Below are 26,133 nucleotides of genomic sequence, written 5' to 3'. Positions count from 1 at the left end.
TTCTTCTTCTTCTTCTTCTTCTTCTTCTTCTTCTTCTTCTTCTTCTTCTTCTTCTTCTTCTTCTTCTTCTTCTTCTTCTTCTTCTTCTTCCCAGTAGCTCACAAAGTAGAATTTTTGCTCACAGGACTCCACAGGTTAGAGGGAGTGTTGGTTGGGGGTGGAGTTGATTGGGGGTTTGAATGGGATTCCTGGTGGGGCCAGCCCAGTATCCCCCAATTCTCTCTTTCTCCCTCCCTCTCTGTGCACAGGCACATGCTTGGAGGGTATATTGACTATAAAATAATTTAAATGCAGGGTTGTTTTTTTAAAAAAAAAACCCTCAGTATTGAGGCATGGCCTCTATTGCAGGTTAGGTACAAAGTTCATACCCTTTTGGTTCTTCCTATTGACTTCTCATTCTGGCAGTCGTGATGCATAGCAAAGACTCTGCACTAGTTCTTCACAGTAATTAGACTGCAGGGGGGATTTCCCCCCCTTCGGTTCTTTTTTTCTCTCTTTTTTAATGTTATCACAATGTCAGATAAAATCTGACTGCAAGGTTGATTTGGTTCCATGAACTTGGTCAACTGATTTTCTTTTCTCCCCTAGTCAAAAATAAGCATAGTTTGAAGAAGCCCATTAAGCATTCCAGTCGTAAAATATTGCAGGCAGACTAACCTCAATTATCTAACAAGACTCGGGGGACAATCATTCTGTCAAATTAACAAGTAAGCAAACTCCTCTCTCCGTACCTTACTCCTGTCTCTGAGTCTGCTCCGAAAGTCCCTTGCTCCTCCTGAATACATTTAGATCAGCTGTAATCAAGGTGAGTATTCACACACACACACACACACACAAACACACACACACAAAAAGAGAGCCACATTTTCTATCAAAAACATTAGAAGTTCCTTATGTAAAAAATGAAAAAGTTGTTTTTCCTGCATGTTCAAGCTACTCATTTTGCATACTCCATTTGGAACCCAATAATTGTAAATATTGGCACCATTTGGTGTAGTGTTTAAGTGTGTAGTGGTTAAGTGTAGTAGAGCCAGTTTGGTATAGTGGTTAAGTGTGCGGACTGTAATCTAGGAGAACCGGGTTTGATTCCCCACTCCTCCAATTACAGCTGCTGGATGACCATGGGCAAGAGCTGTCAGAGCTGTTCTCTCAAGGACAGTACTGGAAAGAGCTCTCTCAGCCCCACCTACCTCACAGGGTGTATGTTGTGGGGAGGGGAAGGGAAAGGAGTTTGTAAGATGCTCTGAGACTTCAAGTGAAGGGCGGGGTATAAATCCAATCTCTTCTCTCTCTTCTTCTTTTAATGTGGTGGGAGAGATTATAGATAGGTAAAAGGTTAAATCCAGCCAGATCTTTCACTTACTCTCCTGGCTTCATTTGCCATCCCACGTGGCTTTTGTCTCCTAGGTCCCATGATCTTCCCAACATAGCCTTTTCAGTGGTCACAGAGGACCACCTCCTCTCTTTCTTACCAGCAGAAAAGCTGGTTGGGTCCAACCTCTGATGAAGGGGAAGCGAGGGACCATAGCTCACTGAGTTTACGTGGCAGATTCAACTGCTGGAATTTCCAGTGAAAGGATCCCTGGTTTTTTTAAAAAAATCAAACAGGTAAAGACTTCTACCTAAGACCCCTGAGAGGTGCCGGTCAGATTAGGTGGTACAGTGCCAAACAGTAAGACACAGGGTGGGGAAAACAAACCTGACCCAAAAACTGGAATCAAGAACCAAAAGGGTGAGAAGAAAGTCTAATGAAGGGCCAATATTAAAAACTTAAGTTTTTAAAACAGTGCCAAATAGACCCAATGTCTGACTCGCTATATTGTAGCATAATAAAGGGCACAATTCAGCCAACTTTAAACATTTTTACTTCTAGTGAGAAAGTAGAACATGGACCTTTAAAAGTTCTTAATTTGGCTGGTTCATCCAGAGCTAACTGTGTCATTGGAAAAAAAAAAAAAGGTCTGTACGTAGAAATGGATCATGCAGGAAGACCAGCTCATCCGCTCGGCTCTCCCATTAAAATAAAAAATGCTCAGCACTGGCTGGATTGTGCTCATTACGAAGCTGTCTTGTACTGAGTCGGGCTTTTGGTCCACAGAGTGCAGGCGCGCTCTCTGCATTTCCATTCTCCCCCTCGTAGCTAATTGCACAGGAAGAGCCCGCTAATAAGCAGGGGGCTGTGTTGATGCTGTAGCTCGGTCGCAGAGAGCAGGGAAAAACCCGCCAAATCCATTATCTGATACAGAATTCAGCTTCCTGGGAATTTCTGCAGCTTCGGGCATCTGTACTTGTTAGGAGGACAGGAAGTCTGAGGAAAAGCAAGTTCCAGTTCAGAGTGGGGGTGGGGGGGGGGGTAGTACTGTTCTTGTGAGACTGTTCCACTTTGCAGTGCAGATGCATGGTCGAAATTGTTGGAAAGCACGTTTAACTCAAAATGTCCCCTCGGTGTGGAAAGCTCAAACTCTTCTCCTGGGATTGTAACCAGAGCCAGTTTGGTGTAGTGGGTAAGTGTGTGGACTCTAATCTGGGAAAACCGGGTTTGATTCCCCACTCCTCCACTTGCACCTGCTGGATGACCTTGGGCAAGCCATAGTTCTGACACAGCTGTTCTTGAAAAAAGGGCAGTTTCTGTCAGAGCTCTCTCAGCCCCGCCTACCTCACAGGGGGTGTCTGTTGTGGAGAGGGGAAGGGAGAGGAGTTTGTAAGCCGCTCTGAGACTCCTTTGAGTAGTGAAGGGCGGGGTATAAATCCAATCTCCTCCTCCTCCTCCTTCTCTTCTTCTTCTTCCTTTGTAACTTTGGAATGGTCAATCAGGCCTTGGGAGCTTATCAGGGCTTGGGAGCTAAGCAAGGTCAGCCACAGTCAGTACTCGGATGGGAGACCCCCATGGAAGACTGGGGAGGAAGGGAGTGGCAAACCACTTCTGTTCATCTGTTACCTCGAACACCCCATGACTGAGGTCACCGTAGGTCAGTTGCAGCTTGGTGTCCCATTCTTCCGTAAGAACTGTATAATGGCTGCGGTCACACAAGCAGTTTGCTGCGATATAGTAGCATTAACTTTGTGGATTTAAAGAGCATGATCAAACAGGAACATGTGCCTTCCGTGCCCAAGTCATCGGCACCCCGTGTTGCCCCACTTTGGAAGTGGAGTAATCAGCCGCCGGAGAAAGTCCGGTGCTTATGGATGCCAGCACTTCCACTCCCAGACGCCTGAACTCTCCTGCCCCGAAAGGAACCCGGAAAGGAAGTCTGAACCCACAGATCCGTTTCTGCCACTGGTTTTTTTGTTTTGTTTTGTTTTTTGCTGCTGTCGTCTTCGGGCAGCGCTGGCTCTTCGGCTTTGACACGGAGATGAGCACCGCAACCCTAGAGTCTGACTCGACTGGCTTTCGAGCAAGGGAACCTTTACCTTTATATGCCTATATCTGGGAAAGATCAGTGAGCTGAACATCTAGATAATCTATTGAATGCACTCATATGGTAATGCCATCGCTTTGAAATTAAAACAACACTGCTAGCACTTTATGATACTGCACTGTTTTATAATGAACTGTTTTTAGATGTTTTCGTGGTGATTTAATTGTTATCTATGTATTTAAATAAAGGCTAACGCCTTTGACTGTGAGGATCACAACAAACTATGGCAGGTCCTTAAAGAGATGGGAGTACCACACCACCTCACATGTCTCTTGAGAAACCTATATAAGGGTCAAGAAGCAACAGTTAGAACCGGATATGGAACAACTGATTGGTTCAGCATAGGAAAAGGAGTATAACAAGGATGTACATTGTCACCTTGCTTATTTAATATACCGTATTTTTCGGACCTTAAGACGCACCTAGTTTTTAAAGGAGGAAAACAGGGAAAAAAATATTCTGAACCTTCGGTCCATAAGACGCACTCACTTTTCCTCCCACTTTTTTTGGGAAAAAGTGAGTCTTATGGTCCAAAAAATACGGTATATGCAGAGTACATCATGCGAAATGCTGGCCTGGATGAATCACAAGTGGGAATTAAGATTGCTGGGGAAAAGATCAACAACCTCAGATATGCAGACGATACCACTCTAATGGCAGAAAGTGAAGAGGACCTAAAGACCCTCTTGCTCAGGGTAAAAGAGGAGAGCGCAAAAGTGGGCTTGAAGCTCAACATCAAAAACACTAAGATTATGGCATCCGGCCCCATCACTCCTTGGCAAATAGAAGGGGAAGTCGTGGAAGTAGTGACAGACTTTACGTTCCTGGGATCCCAGATCACCGCAGACTGTGGCAGCAGCCATGAAATTAAAAGACGCCTGCTCCTTGGGAGGAAAGCGATGGCGAACCTAAACAGCATGATAAAAAGTAGAGACATCTCCCTGCCGACAAAAGTCCGCATGGTCAAAGCAATGGTATTCCCAGTAGTCATGTATGGCTGCGAGAGTTGGACTATAAGGAAGGCCGAGCGCCGAAGAATAGATTCTTTTGAACTATGGTGCTGGAGAAGACTCTTGAGAGTCCCTTGGACTGCAAGAAGATCAAATCAGTCAATCCTAAAAGAAATCAACCCTGACTGTTCTCTGGAAGGCCAGAGACTGAAGCTGAAGCTCAAATGCTTTGGCCACCAAATGAGAAGAGAGCCCTCATTGGAGAAGACCCTGATGCTGGGAAAGATTGAAGGTCAAAGAAGATGGGGACGGCAAAGGATGAGATGGTTACACAGTGTCATAGATGCAACGAACATAAAATTGAGCAAACTTCAGAGGACGGCGGAAAACAGGAGGGCCTGGCGAGATCTTGTCCATGGGGTCGCAAAGAGTCGGACTCGATTGTGCGACTGAACAACAACAACAACAACAACAATGTATTTACTTTCATGTAAGCTGCCCTGATCCTCGGTGGGGAGGGCAGGGTATAAATCGGAAAGATAAATAAATAAATGAACGTGAGCGCATATGCGCATGGACCTGCCTGCATTAAAACAAAAACAACCGGGCAGCGGACTCCGTGGTTGAGGCACTGCAGTAGTGTTAGCATCTGACCACCAGATGAGCATGTGGGGAAACTGCCCCAAGGTATGCTGGCTGGCTGGCCTGACCCACAACACTTTAAACTGGTGCAATTAACGGTGCACCCAGATCATGGCAAGCCTCCAGTGTGACCGCAGCCAATGTGGTTTAGGAGAAGCACAGATTCTCAGGGTAGGGGATGGTATGTGCTATGTTTCTGCATGATGCAATGGTTAAGAGTGGTGGACTCTAATCTGGAGAACCAGGTCTGATTCCCCACTCCTCCTCCACACGAAACCTGCTGGGTGTCCTTGGGCCGGTCCCTGTTCTCTCAGGACTTCCTCAGCCCCACCTACCTCACAAGGTGCCTGTTGTGGGGAGGAGAAGGGAAAGGAGATTGTCAGCTGCTTTGAGACTCCTTCGGGTAGAGGAAAGCGGGGTATGAAAACCTACTCTTCTTCTTCATCTCTTTGTTGATGAGAATCAGAAGCATGAGAAACGAAGTAAAAGTTACTTTTGCTCCACATCTCTTGAACGTTTGAAGGGACAGGTCTGACTGCACATTACATCAGGTCTGCGTGACTGAGCCTGTATTACCAGGCCCGTACGCACGGGGGTGCCTGTGAGTGCCCAGCTCCCTCCCCAAACAGCTGTGCTTCCCCCCTCTCTGTGAAGCACACCACCTGGCTTGCCAGGGGAGGGGAAGTGCGCCTCAGCCCATACCTGGCTTGCTGCCCGTGTGACTGTAATGCCTTGAGCTGCTTTGGGAGGTGCAGGATAAAGTTCCTGTTTTTCTCTCCTCTCGGATTGGTTGGCACCAGGGGGTTAAGGGGCTGCTCAGGGGGTTATTGTTCAGCTGCTGCTGCTGCTAGCTAGCCAGCCAACAGAACTAGGTTGTGTCTGTAAAACCTCGAGGGGCTCTCCCAGCTCCTTTGGCAACACTTGCCAGACATTGTGGATCTTCTGGGGGGTAGGCTTTGATTCTGGGGCAATGCACAGAGCTTCTGAGAGAATATAACTCCTGGACACAAATCCTGACTTTTAGTATTTCTGAACTGCCCCAGGGGCTCCTCCTCTTCCTCCTCCCCCCTGTTTTCACCTGTCAGCTCTTACCTGGCCGCGTCTCTCCTCCTCTGTATTTCCCTGACAGCAACAATCCTGTGATGCAGTCAGCTCCACTGTACCTTGCGGGCAAATGTAATGGGGGGGGGGTGGTCTGTGTTTTACACATTGTGTGCTGTTAGATTCAAGTCCAGCAGCCCCTTAGAGACCAAAAAGGGTTCCAGGGTATAAACTTTCAGCAGTCAAAACTCCCTTCAGACACGAGCAGGAAAAAGTCTGGAGTCCAGAGTGGCACCTTTAAGACCAACATGGTTTAACTCTAGGTATCAGCATTCGTGTGCACGCACACGACTTTTGTGGTATCTGAAGAAGCGTGCGTGCACACAACAGCTTATGCCAGTGGTGGCGAACCTATGGCACGGGTGCCAGAGGTGGCACTCAGAGCCCTCTCTGTGGGCACGCGTGCCATCGCCCCAGCCAGGCCCAGGCCATCATTAAAGTGTCGAATTCTCTGCCAAATAATTTTAAGTAAATGAAAGCATTTGGGATTGCTTTCCTTACTTTGTTTGGATCATCTTAAGTTAATGTATGAGTTGTTTTTTCTAAAGTAAAACCTCAGTATTCAGGTTAAACCTCAGTATTCAGGTTAAATTGCCATGTTGGCACTTTGCGATAAATAAGTGGGTTTTGGGTCGCAGTTTGGGCACTCGGTCTCTAAAAGGTTCGCCATCACTGGCCTAGGTATTCTGTTTCAGGAACTGGTTACTAACGGGCGTTTTCTGTCATTTCAGACAGAACCATTTTAGTAACTGGCTCCTAAAAGAATATGTTTACCTGTTCAGACAAACACACTTCTGACCCATTTTGGGGAGGGTGCCTGAAACGTTATTGACTCAAACTGCTTTCTTCCGATCTTCAATCATTCCTACCGCTTCTGAAGCACTATGGGGTGCTGTATAAAATGCCCCATAGTGCTTCCTGCAATAATATATTTTTTTCGTGCACCTTTGCTTCCATGCACAATTGTTCTCTTTTTTTAAATGTTCTATTGGGAGTTCTATGGCATTGAAGCAGGACCACAATCCGATCTTCAATCCTTCCTTCCACTTCTGAAGTGCTATGGGGTGCTGTTTAAAATGCCCCATAGCACTTCCTGCAATGACGGTTTTTTTGCGCCCTTTTCCTCCCCGCATGCGATCATCCTCTTTTTTTTTTAATGCTCTATTGGGAGCGCTATGGCGCTGAAGCAGGACCACAAATTAGGGCCATAGCGACCCCATTGAGATGCCTGGAAACAAGTAGCTAATTGGACAAGTGTTTAAGTGGGAGATCAGGAGCATAAGTGCATGGTGAGACAGTGTCCGATTCCCCATGCATTCGAAATAAATCCACGTTTGAAGAACAAAGTCAAATTTATTATAAAGCGATGGTTAGATCAGGAACACAAGAATTGTTAGGAATGACTACAGACCCCAAAGGGTAACATAATAAAGGAACTTGAACCAGGTTAGGACCAATGGGTCCAATTCCCGCTGGCGGGAATGCAGATAAAACTAGTGCCCAATTCCTTGGGAACACAACGGTTCTACAACATAAACACAAGTTCAGTTCTCAGGCATCAGATACATAATAAGCAAAGCAACGCCATAACTCCATCCCACCTCCAGCTGGTTGACCTTGAGCAGTTCCGCAGATGTAGCAAGCAAAAGAAAGTAAACACCTACACAGGAGGATACAGGGGGGGATGGACAGAGTACAATGTAACATGTAGAATAGAACACACCACCCTATGGCAGCTTGCTGACAGACAGATGTTTGGTCGATTTTTAAAAAGTTTGCTTTAGAGGAAGTGTAGACTCAGGCACACACACGCACGCACACTCTCAATGGTTTGTGGGAGTTAAGGAAGGAAGGAAAGTTTCCTGGGTTTCAAAACTGTCCAGTCCCCCCCACACACACTCTTGAACTCTGTATCCAGTGAGCTCCTTGTTGCCAGGTGACAGCAGTAGCAAATGTCAGTATATCTAAATGGAGTCCAGACATCTCAGTGGGGTCGCTATGGCGCTGGTTTGTTGTCCTGCTTCAGCGCCATAGCGTTCCCAATAGGACGTTTAAAAAAAAACATCTCAGGAAGATCGTGTGCATGAGAGGCAATGGTGGGAAAAGAAAGCGGCTCAGTTTGAAATGACACACCGCTTCAGAGAGAGCTCCTTACCGGAAGGGAAATGCTGTTTGAAACAGCTGTCCCTGTACCGGTTTACTCCATGATGGGACAATAATGGAAAGGTAGTGTGAAAAGGTTCATAGAAGGTGGGAGGGGTGTTGTAAAGAATGCTTGTAAAAGATGCAGGGGTACCATGCCTATTGTAATCAGCTTGATGAGAGCAGAGGGGAAATGCTTGGGGGCAGAAAATTAGCATCTGTAGTGAGATAAGAATCCTATATCCCTATTCAGCCCTGGGGGTCTTCTGAATTTGTGAATTAACTCAAGCTCAGCAATCTCTCATTGTGATTTCCCCTTGAAGTATTTTTGTTTGAGGACTTAATTCTGTGTTGGGAATGTAATCCCAGGAATATGTTGCTGATTTGGATCGCAGTGCACATTTGCAAGGAAAAGAGAATATAGTTGGGCCCCGAGTCTTCTCAAAAAGGATCGCCTCCTTGAGAACAGATCACAAATTAATTTGCTGTGTGTAGGTTTCTTGTTCCTAAGCCAGAACCTTAAACTCTGCCTTATATCCACAGAATATGATCCTGTCCCATTTCTCTCTTTTAGGCGAACAAGCAGGGGAACTGGAAGAAACGCGTGCCGTCGAAACAGATTTGTCGTTCCCACCGAAAACGGACACAGCTTCTGACGAATCGCACACCCACCAAAACAACTGTAACAAACCCAGTCATTTTCAGCAGTCGGTACCCGGGTTTCCTTCTGACAAAGACAATGCAGATAGTGTCGGGAACGAGATCATTAAGCTGACAGAAGTACAGGCAGCTGCAGAATTGGAAGAGAGCAGAGCACAATGCCGGACCGAGAGCCAGACGGCAGGTCAGCCAGAGCTCAGCAGCTTCTCTGAAGGCGAGTCCCCCTCCTCCAGCCCTCCGCCCTCTGACTCCGCAGAGTCAGGCAACGCAGATGAAAATCAGTCTCTGGAAGAAGAGGACGGGAGCTCAGACAGCGACGCCGAGAACACAGGCAGCGAAAAGGATGAAAACGGGGGCAGGTCTGCCGATGACAGGAACTTTGAAGAACTCATTCTTCCAAATCCAGACTTGAGTTATGTCCCAAATGATTCCCCTGAAGCTGTGAGAGAGAGTCCACTTGGGCAGGACTCATTATGAATAGGTCAGCCGTCGTGCTGTTTGCGAAAGGGTTGTGTTCGCCAAATCCTCAAACGTTCCCAGTTTCCTCCTTTTGGCTGCTGTAAATATTGAGGCCAAGCGGGTGTTAAGATCAGAGCGGGTATCCCAGGGTTTGTTTTAAAAGGTATCCTGACTGACATTCACAATGGTATGTTTAATTTAAAAAAATAGGTTAATATAAAAATAGAACAGGATTAAAACGATGGCCTTCAGAATTCCAGCCTCTGCTGTGTGCCATGATTAACATTACATAATGAAGAATAGCGAGATTCGTTACTCCATCATTTTGTTTTTTTCCCATGTCAGTTCTATCTCCATCTCTTTAGAATATATATTTTTGGCACAGTCCCTACTTGAATGTATCGTAAAGACTCGTGAGGAAGAGAGAGGTTATTTAGTGTTCGTTAAACAGAGTTTGCGGCTTCAGACCAACACAGTCACCCACCTGGATCTATCTTTGTAGTGTTTGGTTAAGTTCATGGAATTGGAAAGGATCCAATAGAAAAACTCTGATCAGCAAGTGTCTTGTTTCTGTATTCGCCCCCCCCCGCACCCCGAACAGACACTAGTTAACACAAAACAAAATGATGGCCCGATACAACCCATGCTCCATGTGCACAGTGGCTAGCCATGTGTCAAAGTCTAGACTTCCAGAGGATTTATTTTGTGTTCCACTTGAATGGGCTTTTACAGTAAAGTACTGAGGCACAAGTGAAAATGTGACAGAGATGTGTATGCACATGTGCGTTCTGATTTTTCTCTTCTTGTGGGCAAGGTACCCCTCATCAGGGGTCTTTTAGGGCTGGAGCGTGCCGGAGCGCTGCTCCGGGAGCCCAGGAGCTGACAAAATGGCAGCGGCCGCAAGCCCCGCCCCCAGCTCCCCGCACTGCGGCCCGTCGCCGTCTTCCCGAGGCCCACACCAGAATGCTGCGGCCCCGGGGAGGCTGGAGGAGGCCCGTCGCTGCCTTCCCGGGGCCCGTGCTGGAGCGCTGCAGCCCCGAGGAGGTCTGTCGCTGTCTTTCCAGGGCCCGCACCAGAGCCCTGCGGCCCCAGAGAGGCCGGAGGAGGCCCGTCACTGCCTTCCCAGGACTCACGCCGGAGCGCTGCGGCCCAGGGAGGCCCAAGGAAAACCGTCGCTGTCTTTCCAGGGCCCGCACCGGAGCCCTGCGGCCCCAGAGAGGCCAGAGGAGGCCCGTCACTGCCTTCCCGGGGCTCACGCTGGAGCGCTGCGGCCCCAGGGAGGCCCATCGACGTCTTTCTGGGGCTCGTGCCGGAGCGCTGCTGCCCCAGGGAGGCTCGAGGAGGCCCGTCGCCGCCTTCCTGGGGCCCATAGCAGAGTGCTGTGGCCCCAGGGAGGCCTGTCGCACCTTCCCAAGGCCTGCGCCAGAGCGCTGCGGCCCCGGGCAGGCCGGAGGAGGCCTGTTGCCACCTCCCCGGTCCAGCGCCAGAGCGCTGCGGCCCGGAGGAGGCTGGAGGATACCCATCGCCGCCTTCCTGGGCCAGCGCCGGAGCGCTGCATCCCAGAGGAGGTCGGAGGATGCCCGTCGCCGCCTCCCTGGGCCAGCACTGGAGCGGGGTAAGTGAGGGATCCACGGGGGGTGGTGGTGGCAGAGGCTTGAGTGGGGGGGTGGGAGAGTCTCCCCCTCCCCCCATCTCTTTGCCCTCTTTCTTTCCCTCCTTTCTTTCCCCTTCCTTTCCTTTTTCTCCTCCTTCTTCTTCCCTTCTCTTGCTTTCTTTCCCTCCTTTTTTCCTTCTTTTTCTTTTCCTCTTTCCTTCCTTCTTTCTTTCTCTTTCTTTCCCTCTTTCCTTCCTTCTTTTCTTCTCTCTCTCTCTCTCTCTTTCTCTCCTTCCTTCTTTCCTCCTTCTGCAGCCCAACTCTTCGCTTCCCCTCCCCCCAGGGAAGGGAAGGGGAGGCATTTGACGATGCCTTCCTCTCCTCCTTTTGCTTCCCCTTCTGACATCTCTTCCAGTGATGTCAGGGGGTGTTGCATATGCTAATGAGCTACTATGCTAATAGCCTAGTCACTCATTAGCATACCGTATGCTAATGCGCTCCTGCAGCTCTTTTTCTACAAAAAGACCCCTGCCCCTCATCCCTCTCCGTACATTTCCTGTCCTGTCCTTCTGCCTTTATTTGCTGCGTAACTGCTGTTCAGGCAGCTTCAGACCTTGGCTTTCCTGTAGTTTGTTCCTCCAGGCTTGGCTCACGTTTTGGATGGTATCGAGTAGAGGTGGTACATTCTGGGAGTGAACCCAGAGCTCCTCCCGTTTTGAAACAACCTCTTTAGGGCATGACGAAGGGAGAGTTTGAGGCTTGGGTATGCTCTGGGATTTCATTTGGGACATGCTAAAGCTGCTTGCGCTCATGAAGAGGGGGGGAAAATGTTCCGTTTCTTTCTGCGCTGCGGTGGCTTAAGTGGTTAAGATGCTTAACTGCAGGATGTGGAAGGTCGGTAGTTCAGCAGTTCGAGACCCAGGTAGCCGCATGACGGAGTGAGCTCCCGTCTCTCGTTCCAGCTCCTGCCAACCTAGCAGTTCAAAAGCAAGAAATTGCAAGTAGATAAGTAGGTACCACTTTGGTGGGAAGGTAACAGCGTTCCGTGCGCCTTGGTGTTTAGTCATGCCGGCCACATGACCACGGAAATGTCTTCGGACAGCGCTGGCTCTTCGGCTTGGAAACGGAGATGAGCACCGCAACCCTAGAGTCGGATTCAACTGGCTTTCGAGCAAGGGAACCTTTAGCTGTGTGCGCTCATGAAGAGGGGAAATTAATGTTCCGTTCCTTTCCCCCTTTCTGAGCCTCGCTTATAGTTGCCGGAATGACCCTCCTTGGTAGCCATTTCCCTTTTTAAAAATCTTTCCCACAGTGGCAATCAAGGGCTGTCAGGGAGGAGAGCGTCTGGAGGCCCTCTGGGCCCGCAGAGTGAATGCTGGTGCCGCCCAGTCTCCGTGGTGATGCTGAAGCGGTGCTCCCTTGTTCCCAGGAGGACAATGGCTGCCGAATATTTGCTGTTGTTACTTTACAACTGTTGAACTAAAAGGGAGAGCCACTTTCTGGCTGTTGTCCCCCCCCCCTCAAAATGGAAAACAATCTTAGCAGCTGTGGAGCTGGCCTGGGCCTCCAGCCGTAGAGGCAATTTCCCCGCTGGCTTGGGAACCTAATTGCCTGTAAACGTTCATTTCTCACTCCTAAAACTTAAAACCCATTGAAGAGAGGATTAATCCAAATTTAACAATGCTGCTTATAAGAAAGGGGGGGGGGATCCTTCTTGTACCGAGCCCTTTTTTGACAAAATAAATCACTGCCAGCTGCACATTATTATGGCTGCCTCATCAGAAACTCCAAAAGTGCAGGGCTCTCGTTGAAAACAGTGGCGGGCCCGTCTCCTGTCAGCAAGCCCAGCTAGATAGCAGGTGTCACTACGTTCGAAAGGCTAAGTCAGCAGGCAGGTTGGCCTGAGCGGTATGTGAGGCCCTTGTTCAAGAGGTGTAAAATGGTTTCCACGTGGTTGGAAGCCTCTCAGTGACTGCAGCAGCTATTGGTACTGACAGGTGCTACAGTCAGGCAGAGCCATCAGCATGGGGACCCTTCTTGCCGTACTACAGAGAATCAACAAAATCCCAGTGAACAGAAAACCGAAGCAGGAAGCTCTGTGCAGCAGCCATCAGAGCCGATAGCTGCTACAGCGAGCCAGAGGCTCCCAGCTAAGCGATTTTCTTTTTTTTTTAGGCTTCTTATGGGAATCCAGGCGAGGATTATGGAATGTTTATGATCCGAGCCAATGATATTCTCAGTATCAGGAAACATCTGCTCCGGGCATGAAAAGAACTCCCTCTGAAATGGTCCTTGAATATTCCCTTGCTCTTGGGCATGTGCACCCTTCTGCTATTGATATCCCACCTGTTTCTGAACCACAGTGGTTTGTTTCAAATTAAAGGTTGCATTAACTTTAAAAAGTTGAATCACTGATTAGCTTGCATAATTTCATTTCTCATAGTGCCGTGGAAGAAGGGGGGGGGGAGATTACATAATCTCTTGAATTTGTGGCACTCTTGCTTTTATTGATAGAGTGGCTGACAACGTTATCAACTCCACACAGCACTCACGCTTTTATTGGTAAAATAACAGATAGCCTTATTGTCTCAATTTGTTGTTATAGGAATGACAAAACTGATAGAGTGGGAAGAGTAATGAATATGCACCAAACTCATGAATGTGAAGTTGAGGAATTTTGCTCATCATAAATAAGGCGTTCCACTTCCCACTGTTTGTTTCAAGATGTATATTTCTTCCCAGTTTTGTCATGGCCCGATAAGGACTGCGGCTAACGCTGATGAAGTTGTGGTGTGGGACAGTAGTTAAGAAAGGGGTGTAGCTTTGTGTAAACCAAGACTGCACCACTCATGGCCAGCGTTCTGCAGTGCAGTGGAGTTAACAGTGGACATTCACATTTTTGTCTCTGGAGTCCGGTCCAAAGCCCAGGGGTGTCCCTGGAAACACTGACACTTGAGCTCAGGGGTTTCAGTTGAGCGGGAAGGTTGTGGTTTGGGCCTATGGCTGCCAACCTTCAGATACCACCTGGACATCTTCTGCTATTACAATTGATCACCAGGCAGCCAAGATCAGTTTCCCTGGAGAAATGGCTGCTTTGGAAGGTAGATGGTATGGCATTATATCTTGCTGAAATCCCTCCCTTCCCTAAACCCTGCCCTCCCCAGGCCCCACCCCCAAATCCTCCGTGTATTTCCCAACCCAGAGCTGGAAACCCTAGTTGGATCCTACCACCCGTCTGTGTATGGAGCCTTCCACCCGCCCTCTGTTCTCTCGAGGAACTAAATCTGAGTTTCTCTGTGTGTAAAAGCAAATAGAAGCTAACCCCCCCCCCCCAAATGGCACATCTGGCTATTAATGCAACTGTCGCGGGCATGCTGCCCTCCTACATTAGAGCCTCCGTGGCATGTGCTTCAGTTACCCAGCAAGAGGACATTTGGTGACCTGCAGTCTTGGCATAGCCTTTGCCCTTTGTGACTATATCAGTGAAAGTGCTCGTTGAATTCCTCCTGTCATCCAAAATCCACCACGGAAGTGGTTCCTTTCTTTCCCTCCCCTACATTATAGCTGTGTATCGGTCCGTATAGCTACATGGAAATATTAATTTGCCACATTTGAAACCTGAATTATCTGGACCTTTTGGGTTTTCTGTCGACGGCAGAGGGAAACCTGTCCTGATGGCATACCTGAGCTTGTAGAAACGCCATCCTTTCCCAGCATTACTTTGTAGAAAAGAGCAAGGGTCCAGCAGCACCTCAAAGACTAACAAAATTTGTGGCAGGGGATGAGTTACTGCTCACGGAAGCTCATACCCTGCCGTAAACTTTGTTAGTCTTTGAGGTGCTGCTGGACCCTTGCTCTTTTCTCCTGCTACAGACAGACTAACACAGCGACCCATCTTGATCTACCTTTACTTTGTCTTTTGTTCCTTGGCCATTCCAATTCTTTCTTCTTCTTCTTCTTCTTCTTCTTCTTCTTCTTCTTCTTCTTCTTCTTCTTCTTCTTCTTCCTTCTTCCTTCTTCCTTCTTCTTCTTCCTTCTTCTTCTTCTTCTTCTTCTTCTGCCACACTTTCTTTATAGAAGATTAAGGAATTGCTTTTTTTCTAATATTGTATGCCAATAAAAGGTATTTGACTAGAGAAGATTAAAAACACTGCAGTTCAGCTGAGTTGAAGGTCTGCGAAACATGCTTAAAAGCAGTTATGCTGTCAGCTTTGAAAATAACCAGTCGTCTGATACATATTATATATTAAAGGCTTCAGCAAGTATGTATCAGGTGGCTAGTTCTTTTTTTTCCCCCCTTAAAAAAATATTTTTATTTTACCATTTAAGGGGACACAAAATGAAAAAGGACAACGGGAAAGGTGAGAAGCATGAAACACATTTTAGGACATTGCATGATATAAGAATGCGTTGGCCTTTTCAGTTCAGGGGAGCTCTCCTTAAACGTCTAAAGGCCAAGCTGGACGCATTGTAAGGAACGTGGTGCTCCTGCTGACGCATGTCTCTTCGATCTTTCTTCCTCGTAATTTTTAATGTCCTGCCATCGGATCCTCCCGCTACATCTCCCCTTCTCCTGCTAATAAGCAGTGGGAGGCAGGAGAGGTCCTGTGACACTGTATCCTGTGTTGCGTTACCATTTCAAGGGGGAAGAGGCAAAAAAGGTACTGAGTGGTAACAGCCCCAAACCTCTTAAAACGTGTAGGTTGGATCTACCTGAATGTGTTCACATTGTTGGCTTCTTGTCTATTTAAGAACAATGCTGTTGGAGTTATTTCCTGCCAGGGGCTCCGTTGATGCCTCCTTGCCTCTCTGGTAATGTAGGCTTGGTCAAAATCCCAGGGATCTTTCATATTTATTTATTTATTTGGTTGCCATTTGAATAATTGTGATATCACAGCTATATTCATTCAGCTCCTGCTTGGAACCAGGAAAAAGGCCCACAAATAGAATCGGTGGAATAATCCCCCCCCCCCCAGTGGCCAGATATACTAAATGGCCGTTATCAGTTAAGACCTGAGCTGCGTATATTGCAGTCTCTACTCCCTTTGTCCCTGGCAGTTTGTAAGCGCTTTGGATCATGGAAATGTTTCCTCTTGCATCACAGAGGTTATCTGTGTGTTTAGATTGTGTTTCAGCACAATCTGGTAGGACCAAAAATAGAAACTGGGATGAGTTCCAAGGATGAGTTTCGAGCGGATCCCACTGTGGGACAGAGCAGACAGACTACAATCCGGGAAACATTCTTGTTGAGAACCTGTCCTGCCCCTAACCCCGGTGATGCTGGGACGGTGGTTAAGCCCCATATAAACCGTCTCTGACTTGCATTCTTTTCTTGATTATGAGTGAAAAACCACTTTAGTTCTTCCAGGGAAAATGAAAGCACAGATCAGTTGGAGACGAAACCTGCCTCTTTACTGCAGATGGATGGCCCAGGGTTCATCTATAGGTCCCCACAGAAGGCAGAGGGCGTCTCTCTCCATGTATAGAGCACATAGATACTCATCATCTCCTCGGGCAGGGGTCCCCAAGGTCACCACCGTGGGCACCTTTTCTGACTGCAAGAAAGTGTTTTGAGGAAGTGGGAGGGGCCAGGGAGGGCTTTTTGCCCAGCAAGGCTTCTGAATGGCTACTGGAGATTTGATTGGCTGGGCAGATTTTTAAAAATGTTGCTTTGACAGCAGCTGCCATCATGACATGCCCCACCTGCCCCTCCAGGGGTCTGCTGCCTTCTGCCCCATTGCGACCCCTGGGAGCAGCTAGGGGGTCTCAGAATGACAGGGAGTTAAGTCGTCACTGTCCTCCTTCCTACTGGGTGACCTGTGCTCCCTCTAAGCGGTGGAGTCTTGTGAGCAAAAAGTCTACTTTGTGAGCTACTGGCATTAAAGTTGTGAGCGAGCGATTTGGCGACTGCATAAATATATATATATATAAGGTTAGGTCTGGTTCTTTAGTTTCTAAATGCTGTTAATGTTGTTAAATAGGCAGTCTTAAAGCCCTATCTGTAAGCCGCCCTGAGCCCTTTGTGGGAGGGCGGGGTATAAATGTAATAAAATAAAATAAATAAATTGTTTTGATGAATATATTACCCATGTCAAAGTTACAAAATGTACTGTTGTTCAGATTAGGGTCAAAAATAGATCAGCGATTTATGCAGAGGAATTTTTGGTATCTACTGCATAAATTAGTTTGCTCTGGAGCCCTTCTTCCTGAACTAAGAGAAAAATGTGTGAGCCAGAGGCTAAAAAACTGAGCTAGCTCACACTAACTCAGCTTAGAGGGAACACTGGTCACCACCAACGCAGCCTCAGGTGCCCAGCTTGCTTCCTCCCCGACTTCCGCCAGAGAGCTCCCTTTTATCTCCCTGTCCATTTCTAAGCCCCACCTCCCCTCTTCTCCCCCAGTCGCTTGACCTTGTCCATCAGGGCCACCCAGCCTCTCGTAGCTCAGGGTGGCTGAAGCTGGCCTCTCCACCCTGCCACCCCCTGCTCCTGTCTCTCCTCAGCAGCGGGCGGGCCTGCTGTCAGAGTGCTGGGATGGGGGCAATGTTCCCTCTAAGCTATGGAGTCTTGTGAGCAAAAATTCTACTTTGTGAGCTACTGGCATTAAAGTTGTGAGCGAGCGATTTGCCTGCTGCGTAAATTAGTTTGCTCTGGAGCCATCCTTCCTGAGCTAAGAGAAAAATCTGTGAGCTGGAGGCTAAAAAACTGTGAGCTAGCTCACACTAACTCAACTTAGAGGGAACACTGGATGGGGGTCGGGCTGGAAGTGGATGGCGCAACCTCCATCGGACTGCCCTCCCAGCCCTGTGCTGCGGTGGCTGCTGGCAGCCCTCAGGACCCATCTCTTGCAGCTGGCTGTGCTAAAGTTCCAGCCCCTGAAGCAGTTGGGCATTGCCCTGCTATGCTGGGTGCCCACCACCGCGCTCGTCCCAGGGCTGCCACCACCAGCGGTGGCCACTGGCCCCTTTGTGCTCCTCTCCACTCCTGGCCCCTGTACAGGTAAGCAGCCCTGGCAGGGGGCCCAGCTGCCAACGGGGTCCAGGTTCGGGGTTGCTGGAGCCACAACCCAACTACCTCCTGCCTGTCAGCAGGGTAGGCGACCCCAAGCCCAGACACCTCACAGGACAATAATTTTCACTGTGTGGCTGAGGTAAAGCCAGGGCAATCATTTTGTGGCTGGCTCTGTCTCCTGCGCCAGCCGTTTCATGGCTGTGCCCACAGGCTCAAAACAGATTAGGGACCCCTGCCCTAGGGTCTTTGCAGGAGAGGAATCGTCTCTCTGTTGTCGCTGGTGACTGTTTCCTACTACTTTGGCACTTGATCCACCATACCCTACTGTCAAAAGTTAATATTAGTGTCTGGGGGCTCAAAATGCCGTTCAAAAAGGATATTACGTGGGCTAAATAAGGAGTAAGTGTACAGTATGTGCTGTGTCTTCTCTTCTTCCTTTTTTACGCGTGCTGTGACTGGCACTCTTAGTCTTTATTTAATCGGTTTGCAAAGGCGGGGGGCCTTTCAGAAACTCGGATTCCTTTCACAAACAACGTCTTTATTAGCTGTTGTAGATTTTCCAGGCTGTGTGGCCGTGGTCTTGGCATTGTAGGACCTGGCGTTAAACGCCAGGTCCTACAATGCCAAGACCACAGCCACACAGGCCCGGAAAATCTACAACAGCTAATGAACTCCGGCCGTGAAAGCCTTCGACGATGTGCTTATTTTTCAATTCATTTTCTTTTGTCCGGCTGATTTCGCACTAGAGCTGCCTCGATGTTGCACCGGTGTTTGCCCCAATACTATTGGTCAGTTTCACACCTGAAGCTGCAGGGCTGCATTCTGACTTGCGGCTTCGCCCGATTTCCCCTGCAGTTTCGTGATCCCGTTTTTTGAGGAAATTGGATCAAATGCAGCCCCGCGGTTTCGGGTGTGAAATTGACCAATAGTATCAGGGCAAACGGCGGCGCAACATCGAGGCAGCTCTAGTGCGAAATCAACCACCGTGTTTTCTTACAACCCTCTATGCGTCTTTCCGTGGAAGCCAATGAACAGTGCAGGGGGGGGGGGAGAGAAATGTTACGTTCTAAGGATCTTGGGTTGAGTTGCTTTCAAGACCCTTCAGTTCTTCATCAGCTTGTCAGAAAGAAGTACCTTTTTTTTGTAGGGGGGAAAAAGTTATTTCTTTTGTAATCGAGATACTTGTTTTGCATAGGGTAATTTGTATAATGAGTTCTTTGACTCTTGTATTTTCAGGAATGTACTTTTATAAATTAAGTGGGAATAGCGTTCGAACACATTCATTCTTTAAAGATTTCATTTTTAAAACGCAGCTGCTGATGACTAGTTTCACTTAAATGTAGCTTGTGTTGATTTTCAGGCCTTGCTTTCGATGCATTCCTTTTGTCAAGTAATAAATCGTGTATATTCAGCTCCAATAAAGAGGTTTCCTAATATTTATCTATATTTTGTGTCGCCTTCATTGATTGGTGGTTATAAGACTTCTCTGACAGATTGTATCAATTTTGTTTTATCAGTTTTCCCTGATTCACTCCCAAGAGATCTCTGATACCACAATGAACATACAGAAAAGTTCTGAATAGAGGCAACTTATTTTCCTGTCTTCCCTGGAGCAGAATACAAAGTTCTACGTGGTATTTGTGAACACTGCTTTGTTGGGTAATAGCTGCAAAGTGTGTAGCATTCTCCCATACATGAAAACAAGAGCCCTGCTGGATCAAACCAGTGGTCTAATTAGTCCAGCATTCCATTCAACATGGTGGCCAACCAGTTTCCCCAAAGGGCTAACAGAGACCAAGGCTGTCAAGTGGTGTTGCCTCCTAGCCCTTGGGCTCAGAGGTTAACAGTGCCTCTGAATGTGGAGACTCCCTTTTGTCACCATGACTAGAAGCCATTGACAAACTCATCCTTCATGCACCTACTGCCTTTTAAAGCCATCTTTGCTGATGGCCATCGCTATGCCCACTGGCAGTGGATTCCACAGTTGAATCACTCACTGAGCGTCTGTCTTGAATCTATTGCCCATCAATGTCATTGGGTGCCCTCAAGTATTAACAGGAGAGGAAGAAAATATTCACTTTTCTCCACAGCCCCATGCATAATTTTAGTAAAAGTAAAGGTAAAGGTTTCTCTTGCTCAAAAGCCAGTCGAATCCGACTCTAGGGATTCGGTTGCTCATCTCTGTTTCCAAGCCGAAGAGCCAGCGCTGTCCGAAGATGTTTCCGTGGTCATGTGGCCGGCATAACTAAACACCAAGGCGCATGGAATGCTGTTCCCTTCCCACCGAAGTGGTACCTGTTTATCTACTTGCAATTTCTTGCTTTCAACTGCTAGGTTGGCAGGAGCTGGGACCAGAGACAGGAGCTCACTCCGTCATGCGGCACACTCGGGTTTTAGGCATCTCTTAGCCTGAGCTGCCTTTTTTTCTAAACCAAAAATTTCCAGACACTTTCGACATAGGAAAGGTGCTCCAACCACCTAATCCTCTTGGTTGCCCTCTTCCCTTTTCTCATCTTTGCAATATCCCTTCTTTTGAGATATGACAACAAGAACTGCACACAGTATTTCAAATGTGTCCAGAATATGGTTGGTGTCCAGAATATGGCCCATGGACCAATTGTGGCCCATCTAAGATTTTTAGCAACATTTTTAATCTGTTCCAAATTTAACACCAGTGCAATTACATCACAGAAATGGGCATTCTCGTTGTTGTTTTTGTTGTTGTTATTTATTAGATTTCTGAATCGCCCATCGCTGCTACCACAAGGCTCTGGGCAATGCACAACAATGAATAGGAACATCCCTATAAAAATGAAACACATTAATACTCCGGATGGTGAACTAAATTCCCCCCCCCCATTCCGAACTGCCCAGCCACCTTGTGGGCAGAGGAGGGGGAGGGGACAAGTAAGGAGAATTGTAATTGAAATTTTAATTGCCCTTAAATAATGTGATGCAATCTGTGTTGGATTGATTTTTTTTACTTTAGTAACTAGACAGACTTCTTTTCAGGTCCTGACGTGTACTTAAAGGCTTGAACTTTCAAATAATGAATTGATTGAGGTTTAGGTTCAAATCTTGCAGAAAACATCAACAATTAACCTCAATTAACTCATTATTGGGTAGTAGCTCCCGTTGGAGGGAAATGGCTGAAGGCCACCATCCGTGATACAAACCAGGAGTCAGAACCGATATGTGTCCTGACAATCCACAACACAGTTCTCAAGAACAGTCTTTTAAATAGCAGTATTCTCATTGACTTGATCAGTGACTAGCAATAAGTCTGTAACTGCTCTTTTGTACAAATAAAGTTTATTAAACTGGGGGGTTTTTTAACTGCTTTTGTATTACTACTAAAAATAGGCTTGCCAAGTCCCCCCAGAGGCCCGTTCCCCGACGCCGCCGGATCGGGCCCTGGAGGGAGCTCCACCTCGACATGCACATCACCAGGAAGTCTATGGTTTTCCCTCAGATGGTCATGCCCCCGCCCCCAGCGTGCCCTGCGTGATCGCGTCACTTCCGTGAGACGTGGATGCAGCGCGTGCACGCACTCCGGGACCAACCCGGGACTCCCCCGCTCCGGATCGAGGTAATACTTTAGGGCTGCCAAATGCCCCCGGGGGGCGGAATTCCCCCTGGTTTTGAGCCCCGATTCCCGCTCCTGCGGAATCGGGGCCCGGGGGAAACCCCACCCCCGCGCGTGCGTCACCCGGAAGTGACATCACACACTGGGGGCGGGGCCACGCCATTTGAGGGGAAAATTGCATGTGGCCAACTAAAACATGGATTTCTGCTCAGGTGGCCCACTGCTGGATAGAAAGTGAATGCCCCACCATAGATCTATATGGGGGCATTACAACGCTGGTGGTTTTATTTTCAGTCCCATTCACTACTGCCACACACCAAACTGGCATTTTAATCAAGCTGTTCTCTGCAACGCCGACTTTTCCCTCTCTGCCTGTTCAGATCCCATCGGCATTGTCATGATCTGGGCTGTGCCAGTTTGGTGTAGTGTTTAAGTGCGCGGACTCTAATCTGGGAGAACCGGGTTTGATTCCCCACTCCTCCACTTGCACCTGCAGCAGCTCTGATAAGAGCTGTTCTTGAAAAAAGAGCAGTTTCTGTCAAGAGCTCTCTCAGCTCCACCGACCTCCCAGGGTGTCTGTTGTGGGGAGGGGAAGGAAAGGAGTTTGTAAGACGCTCTGAGACACCTTTTGGTAGTGAAGGGCGGGGTATGAATCAAATCTCCTTCTCCTTCTTCTTCTTCTTCTGTGCAAGCAAAGGTGTACCAGGCCCGGGAGCCTGACTAGCAGTGGGAGGAGGCCAGGCCTACAACTCCCAGAAGCCCCTGAGAGGTTTTGGCGCCAATTTTAGCCAATCACAGAGAAAGGGGACTTACAATAAAAGAGCCGGTACAGAAGAAAAGTTGTTCTTTCTTCCAAGAGAGCAGAGCCAGAGGGAAGGCTGCTGCAGGGAAGAGACCCTCATCCTGAGAGGAAGGGTGAGCAGACTGAGGCCCACTTGAGACAGTGAGCTAGGGACAGTAAGTTTAGATGTGTCAGGGCATTTGGTTTCTTTTCACCCCCTTATTGCTATTGTTCTTGCACCTTGTTTGTTTCCCATATTTGGCTCCTGTAAAAATAAACTTTTTCCTTGTTGTTTACTCTGCCTGGTCCTCATGTTATTCGGCCAAACGAGGGAGGCCTGAAGGTCTTGGGAGGGTGCTCTGGGCCTTCTCAAGGGATCCTGAATCCAGAGTGGTGGCAGCGTCAGGTGACACCCTACCTGAGCTTTGACAGGCATATATTTCAGTTCAGGGGTTTTTGTTCCATGGTGCATCACCTTGCATTTCTGTACACTGGCCTTCATTTGTCACATTGTTCCTGCCAGCTCGTCCAATCCAGAGCGATCCTCTTGTAGCTTTTCACAATCCACCCTGGTTTTCACCATCCTGAATAATTCAGCAGCATCCTCAAATTTGGCCACTACACTAATGATCCCCAATTCCAGATAATTTATGAGTAAATTAAATAGCACTGGACCCAATACCAATCCTTGTAGTTGTTCTTAAATTATTATGGCTTGATCCTTTCCAACCACATGTTTATTACATTGCAAAGTTTTACAAAACAGATGTACTGGGTTTACTTCATTTTTTAAAAGTTATGGAAGCACATCGACTTCCACTGAACTCAATTGCAATGCTCCCATTGATTTTTAACAGGTTTTTTTATCCTTTCGATAATTGCCATTAATTGCACCTGTGAAAGCAAAACAACTTCGAAGTGAAAATCATCTGCCCCTTCCCAGTTTGTCAACAGCTGGGTTAAGCTACAGGAGCCCGCATATGGTTTGTATAATTTTTCTCTCTGGAAGGAAGTTTTCCCCCATGCCTGAACTTATCTACATTGTACAAAGGGCACTATGTAATTTGACCCAGATGTGGGTGGAAAGGAAGCGCTTCCAAACATTTCTCTGCAATGAACAAAAAGCCAGGAATCTTCTTGTAAAGATTCTTTTCAAATGTAAACTGTGTGACAGGGCTACATGATTGAGGAGAGCTCAAACCAGTTAAGAGGCTTAGAAGTGTTAGGAAGCAAAAACCTGCAAATACCTGCAGAACGAAAGAAGGGATCTGAAGTTTTAAAACAGAAATAAAGTGCGAACTCCTCCTTGCGCTCTAAGGGGAAGTCTGTTATCGCTGTCTGCCAGCCTGTCCTGAAGACAGTGGAAAGATTGGGAGGAAAAGAAAATGTATGCATTTCGGGTATCTAGAAAAACAGTACACCAACTTAGTTGGAAGCCTTTTTATTTTTGTACCTTTTTGTTCCTCCAGCTTTCTTGTTCTTGAGATGGTTTTCAAAAGATAGGATGCAAAATAAACAGGGCTGTTCAAGATCTCTGTAGCAAAATATGCATTTCTCACCCCTGCGACGCTAAACTTTTAAGCCAAAAAACCCCAAACCCCTGGATATGAACTTTTGAAGAAAATGCTGCTGCTTTGACTACCCTGCTTACAGAATGGAAGGCTATGGCAGAGCAGAAAGGTGTATATTAATATTTTTCCCCAAGGACCCCAGAAATATTCCCCATTATTTAGTAGCCAGTGTGGCAAGTGTGAAACTGCTGACTGGTCTTCACCTCGGCCTGGCTGTTGTGTGCTCAGTCTCTGAGCTTAAGAAGCTCCTCGTAGGCCTTCAGCCACAATTCTTTTGTGCAGTATCCAATGACGCAGCAAGCCAAGCGTTTGCCAGCATTTCCATGTTCTAAACTGCCTGTGTTTTTTCCTTTCCCCATATCGTCTGCATTCTCGTGGATCACGACAGATCTTCCTAGAACAGCTTGGGGGCCAAAAAGAGACGGTTGGAGGTTGACCATCAATGTTCTGATCTTGCCATCTTTAGGATAGAAGTTTCCAAAGTCCCCCGGATGGTTGGGGTGACGGACTTTGAAAGGATTGTAGTGGCCGCTGACAGAATCACAGCCGTTGCTGAGGTCTCCCAGTTCATGGATGTGGATAGCTCTACCAGTTTGGTTGGCGTCCTCGGGAAACCCATCCAGGTAGAATATGGCCTTCAGTTTTCCATGTGGGTGAATTTGCTTGAACAGAACTCTCCCTGTCACCTGTGGTTTGCCAGCTTCTAGGTTGGTACTGGGCTTCAATTCACAAGCGGCATAGGTCCAGTTGCCTTCGTACAAGTGCCCGTAGATATTTGGGTAGAGGATAGCCAGCCACAGTAAATTCAGCTTTCCCTGAGTCTCCTCAATGGCAAGCTTGGAGCTTTCTTCTTGTTTTGTTTCATCAGATACACAAAGGATCAAGCCCGTGACTAGAAACCGCAGCAGGGACATGCTAGGGTTCTTCAGAAGACTTTCAAGAGACGGTGAGAGAAGAAGGTGTTGTCTCTGGAAGGAGGGGGGGGGGAGCAAAAGTACAATGCTCAGATTCATCAATATTAATCAATAGCATTTATGTGGTGCAAGGACCCTGCAAGATTATCGTCTTTGTTGTAAGGCAGAGTGGCTAAAGGCTGAGATAACAGTAGCTTGGAGGAACTTTTCTGCTTCTCTCCTCATACCACGCTAATCGGCTCGCTACAAAACACAAGCTCCATTTGCTTCCAAAATCCCCCCACAACAGTGACGAAACCTTTGGATTGAACAGAACACTCAACGTTTTGTGGTAAGTGTAACACAAACATAGCTGGGACGATATCACAAAATTGGGGCTGCCCTTCTCCCTCATCCTTTCCCTCAGAAACTGCGTCATCTGAAAATCCACACGCACACCCCTCCGAGGTTTAAGGGGGAAAGACTCTTCTGAATTCCACTATGAAACTCAGGGTCAAAGACAAACATTCTGAAGTGAAGCAGAAATCATCTGAGCTGCATTCAGAGGCATTTGTATTCAGAACAAAGACTGCGTTCAGACTGCATCCACCACCCTAGGAGTGTCTGTCTTTCCCCTCAGTAGGTTCCAATACTAATTGCTCTTTTCCTACCTTTAATGCAGGATTTGTCTTCCAGAAGCAGTTTGCAGTTGGTTGCAATTCTTCATGCAAACAGTGGCCGGTAACCAAATCCAGATTCCAGACTTTCGCTGGAGTTATGAATACTGTTTCTTGGTAGCAAAGTTAGACAACACTAGCTCATGGGAGTGGTTAGCAGGAGGGGGGGGAATGGAGAGAGGAGGGGGAAGGGTTACCTAGCTGTTTACCCCAAAACAGAACCCAAACTTTTGCTAACTGTCCAACCAAAACAAAACAGAAAATATTTCCCCTTTCAGTATTTTCTGTGCTAAAGCAAACGACCTTGAACAGGAAATGACAGGCAAAAGCACAAGCCAAAAGCATGCACGCAAACGCATGCACACACATGCGCACACACCCTTGCTACATAACTTGCTGTGTTCTGTCTTTTTTTTCCAAAAAAATTTGTTCATAGTTCCAGATTTAGTCAGCTAAAAGGCTGGGTTTGTTTGTTTTGTAAACTCTCTGGAAGCCGATTGCAAGGCCTGTCCAGGAAAAAGAAACACTTTACTGTCCCAAAGTGCTGCCGTCATTTATTTTTTTAAAATCTGGCTGTGATCGGAAAAAAAGAAAAGTTTCATGTTATTTTTGTGCTTTGGAAGGTTTGTCAGAATCATTTGGGAGATT

The 26,133-nt window shown here is 47.4% G+C and overlaps 2 protein-coding genes across 4 annotated transcripts in view; one reads left to right on the top strand and one right to left on the bottom strand.

The window, feature by feature from the left end:
• Window positions 1-13,307, top strand: part of CCDC149 (coiled-coil domain containing 149) — a 109,911-nt gene extending 96,604 nt beyond the window's left edge. For 2 of the 3 annotated variants that reach the window (XM_015416752.1, XM_015416750.1), the window contains exon 12: window positions 8,829-10,014. In XM_015416752.1, coding sequence (XP_015272238.1) covers window positions 8,829-9,391 — 563 coding nt within the window. In that variant the 3' untranslated portion in view covers window positions 9,392-10,014. Of the gene's footprint in view, window positions 1-8,828; window positions 10,015-13,142 lie in introns of those variants that run through there. The other variant, XM_015416751.1, reaches the window with a different exon arrangement.
• Window positions 13,308-23,770: 10,463 nt separating this feature from the next.
• SOD3 (superoxide dismutase 3, extracellular) lies at window positions 23,771-25,843 on the bottom strand. The gene is made up of 2 exons (XM_015416759.1): window positions 25,480-25,843; window positions 23,771-24,883 (listed from the first exon to the last, which is right to left on the bottom strand). Exon 2 carries the CDS (start codon window positions 24,827-24,829, stop codon window positions 24,140-24,142), a length of 690 nt encoding a protein of 229 aa, XP_015272245.1. The 5' UTR covers window positions 24,830-24,883; window positions 25,480-25,843; the 3' UTR covers window positions 23,771-24,139.
• Between the last annotated feature and the right edge of the window lie 290 nt (window positions 25,844-26,133).

Source organism: Gekko japonicus, unplaced genomic scaffold (assembly GCF_001447785.1).
Source record: "Gekko japonicus isolate JY-2015 unplaced genomic scaffold, Gekko_japonicus_V1.1 scaffold56, whole genome shotgun sequence".
NCBI lineage: Eukaryota > Metazoa > Chordata > Lepidosauria > Squamata > Gekkonidae > Gekko > Gekko japonicus.
The sequence above is the reverse complement of the archived record's forward strand: the minus strand, read 5'-3'. Positions and strand labels throughout refer to the sequence as shown.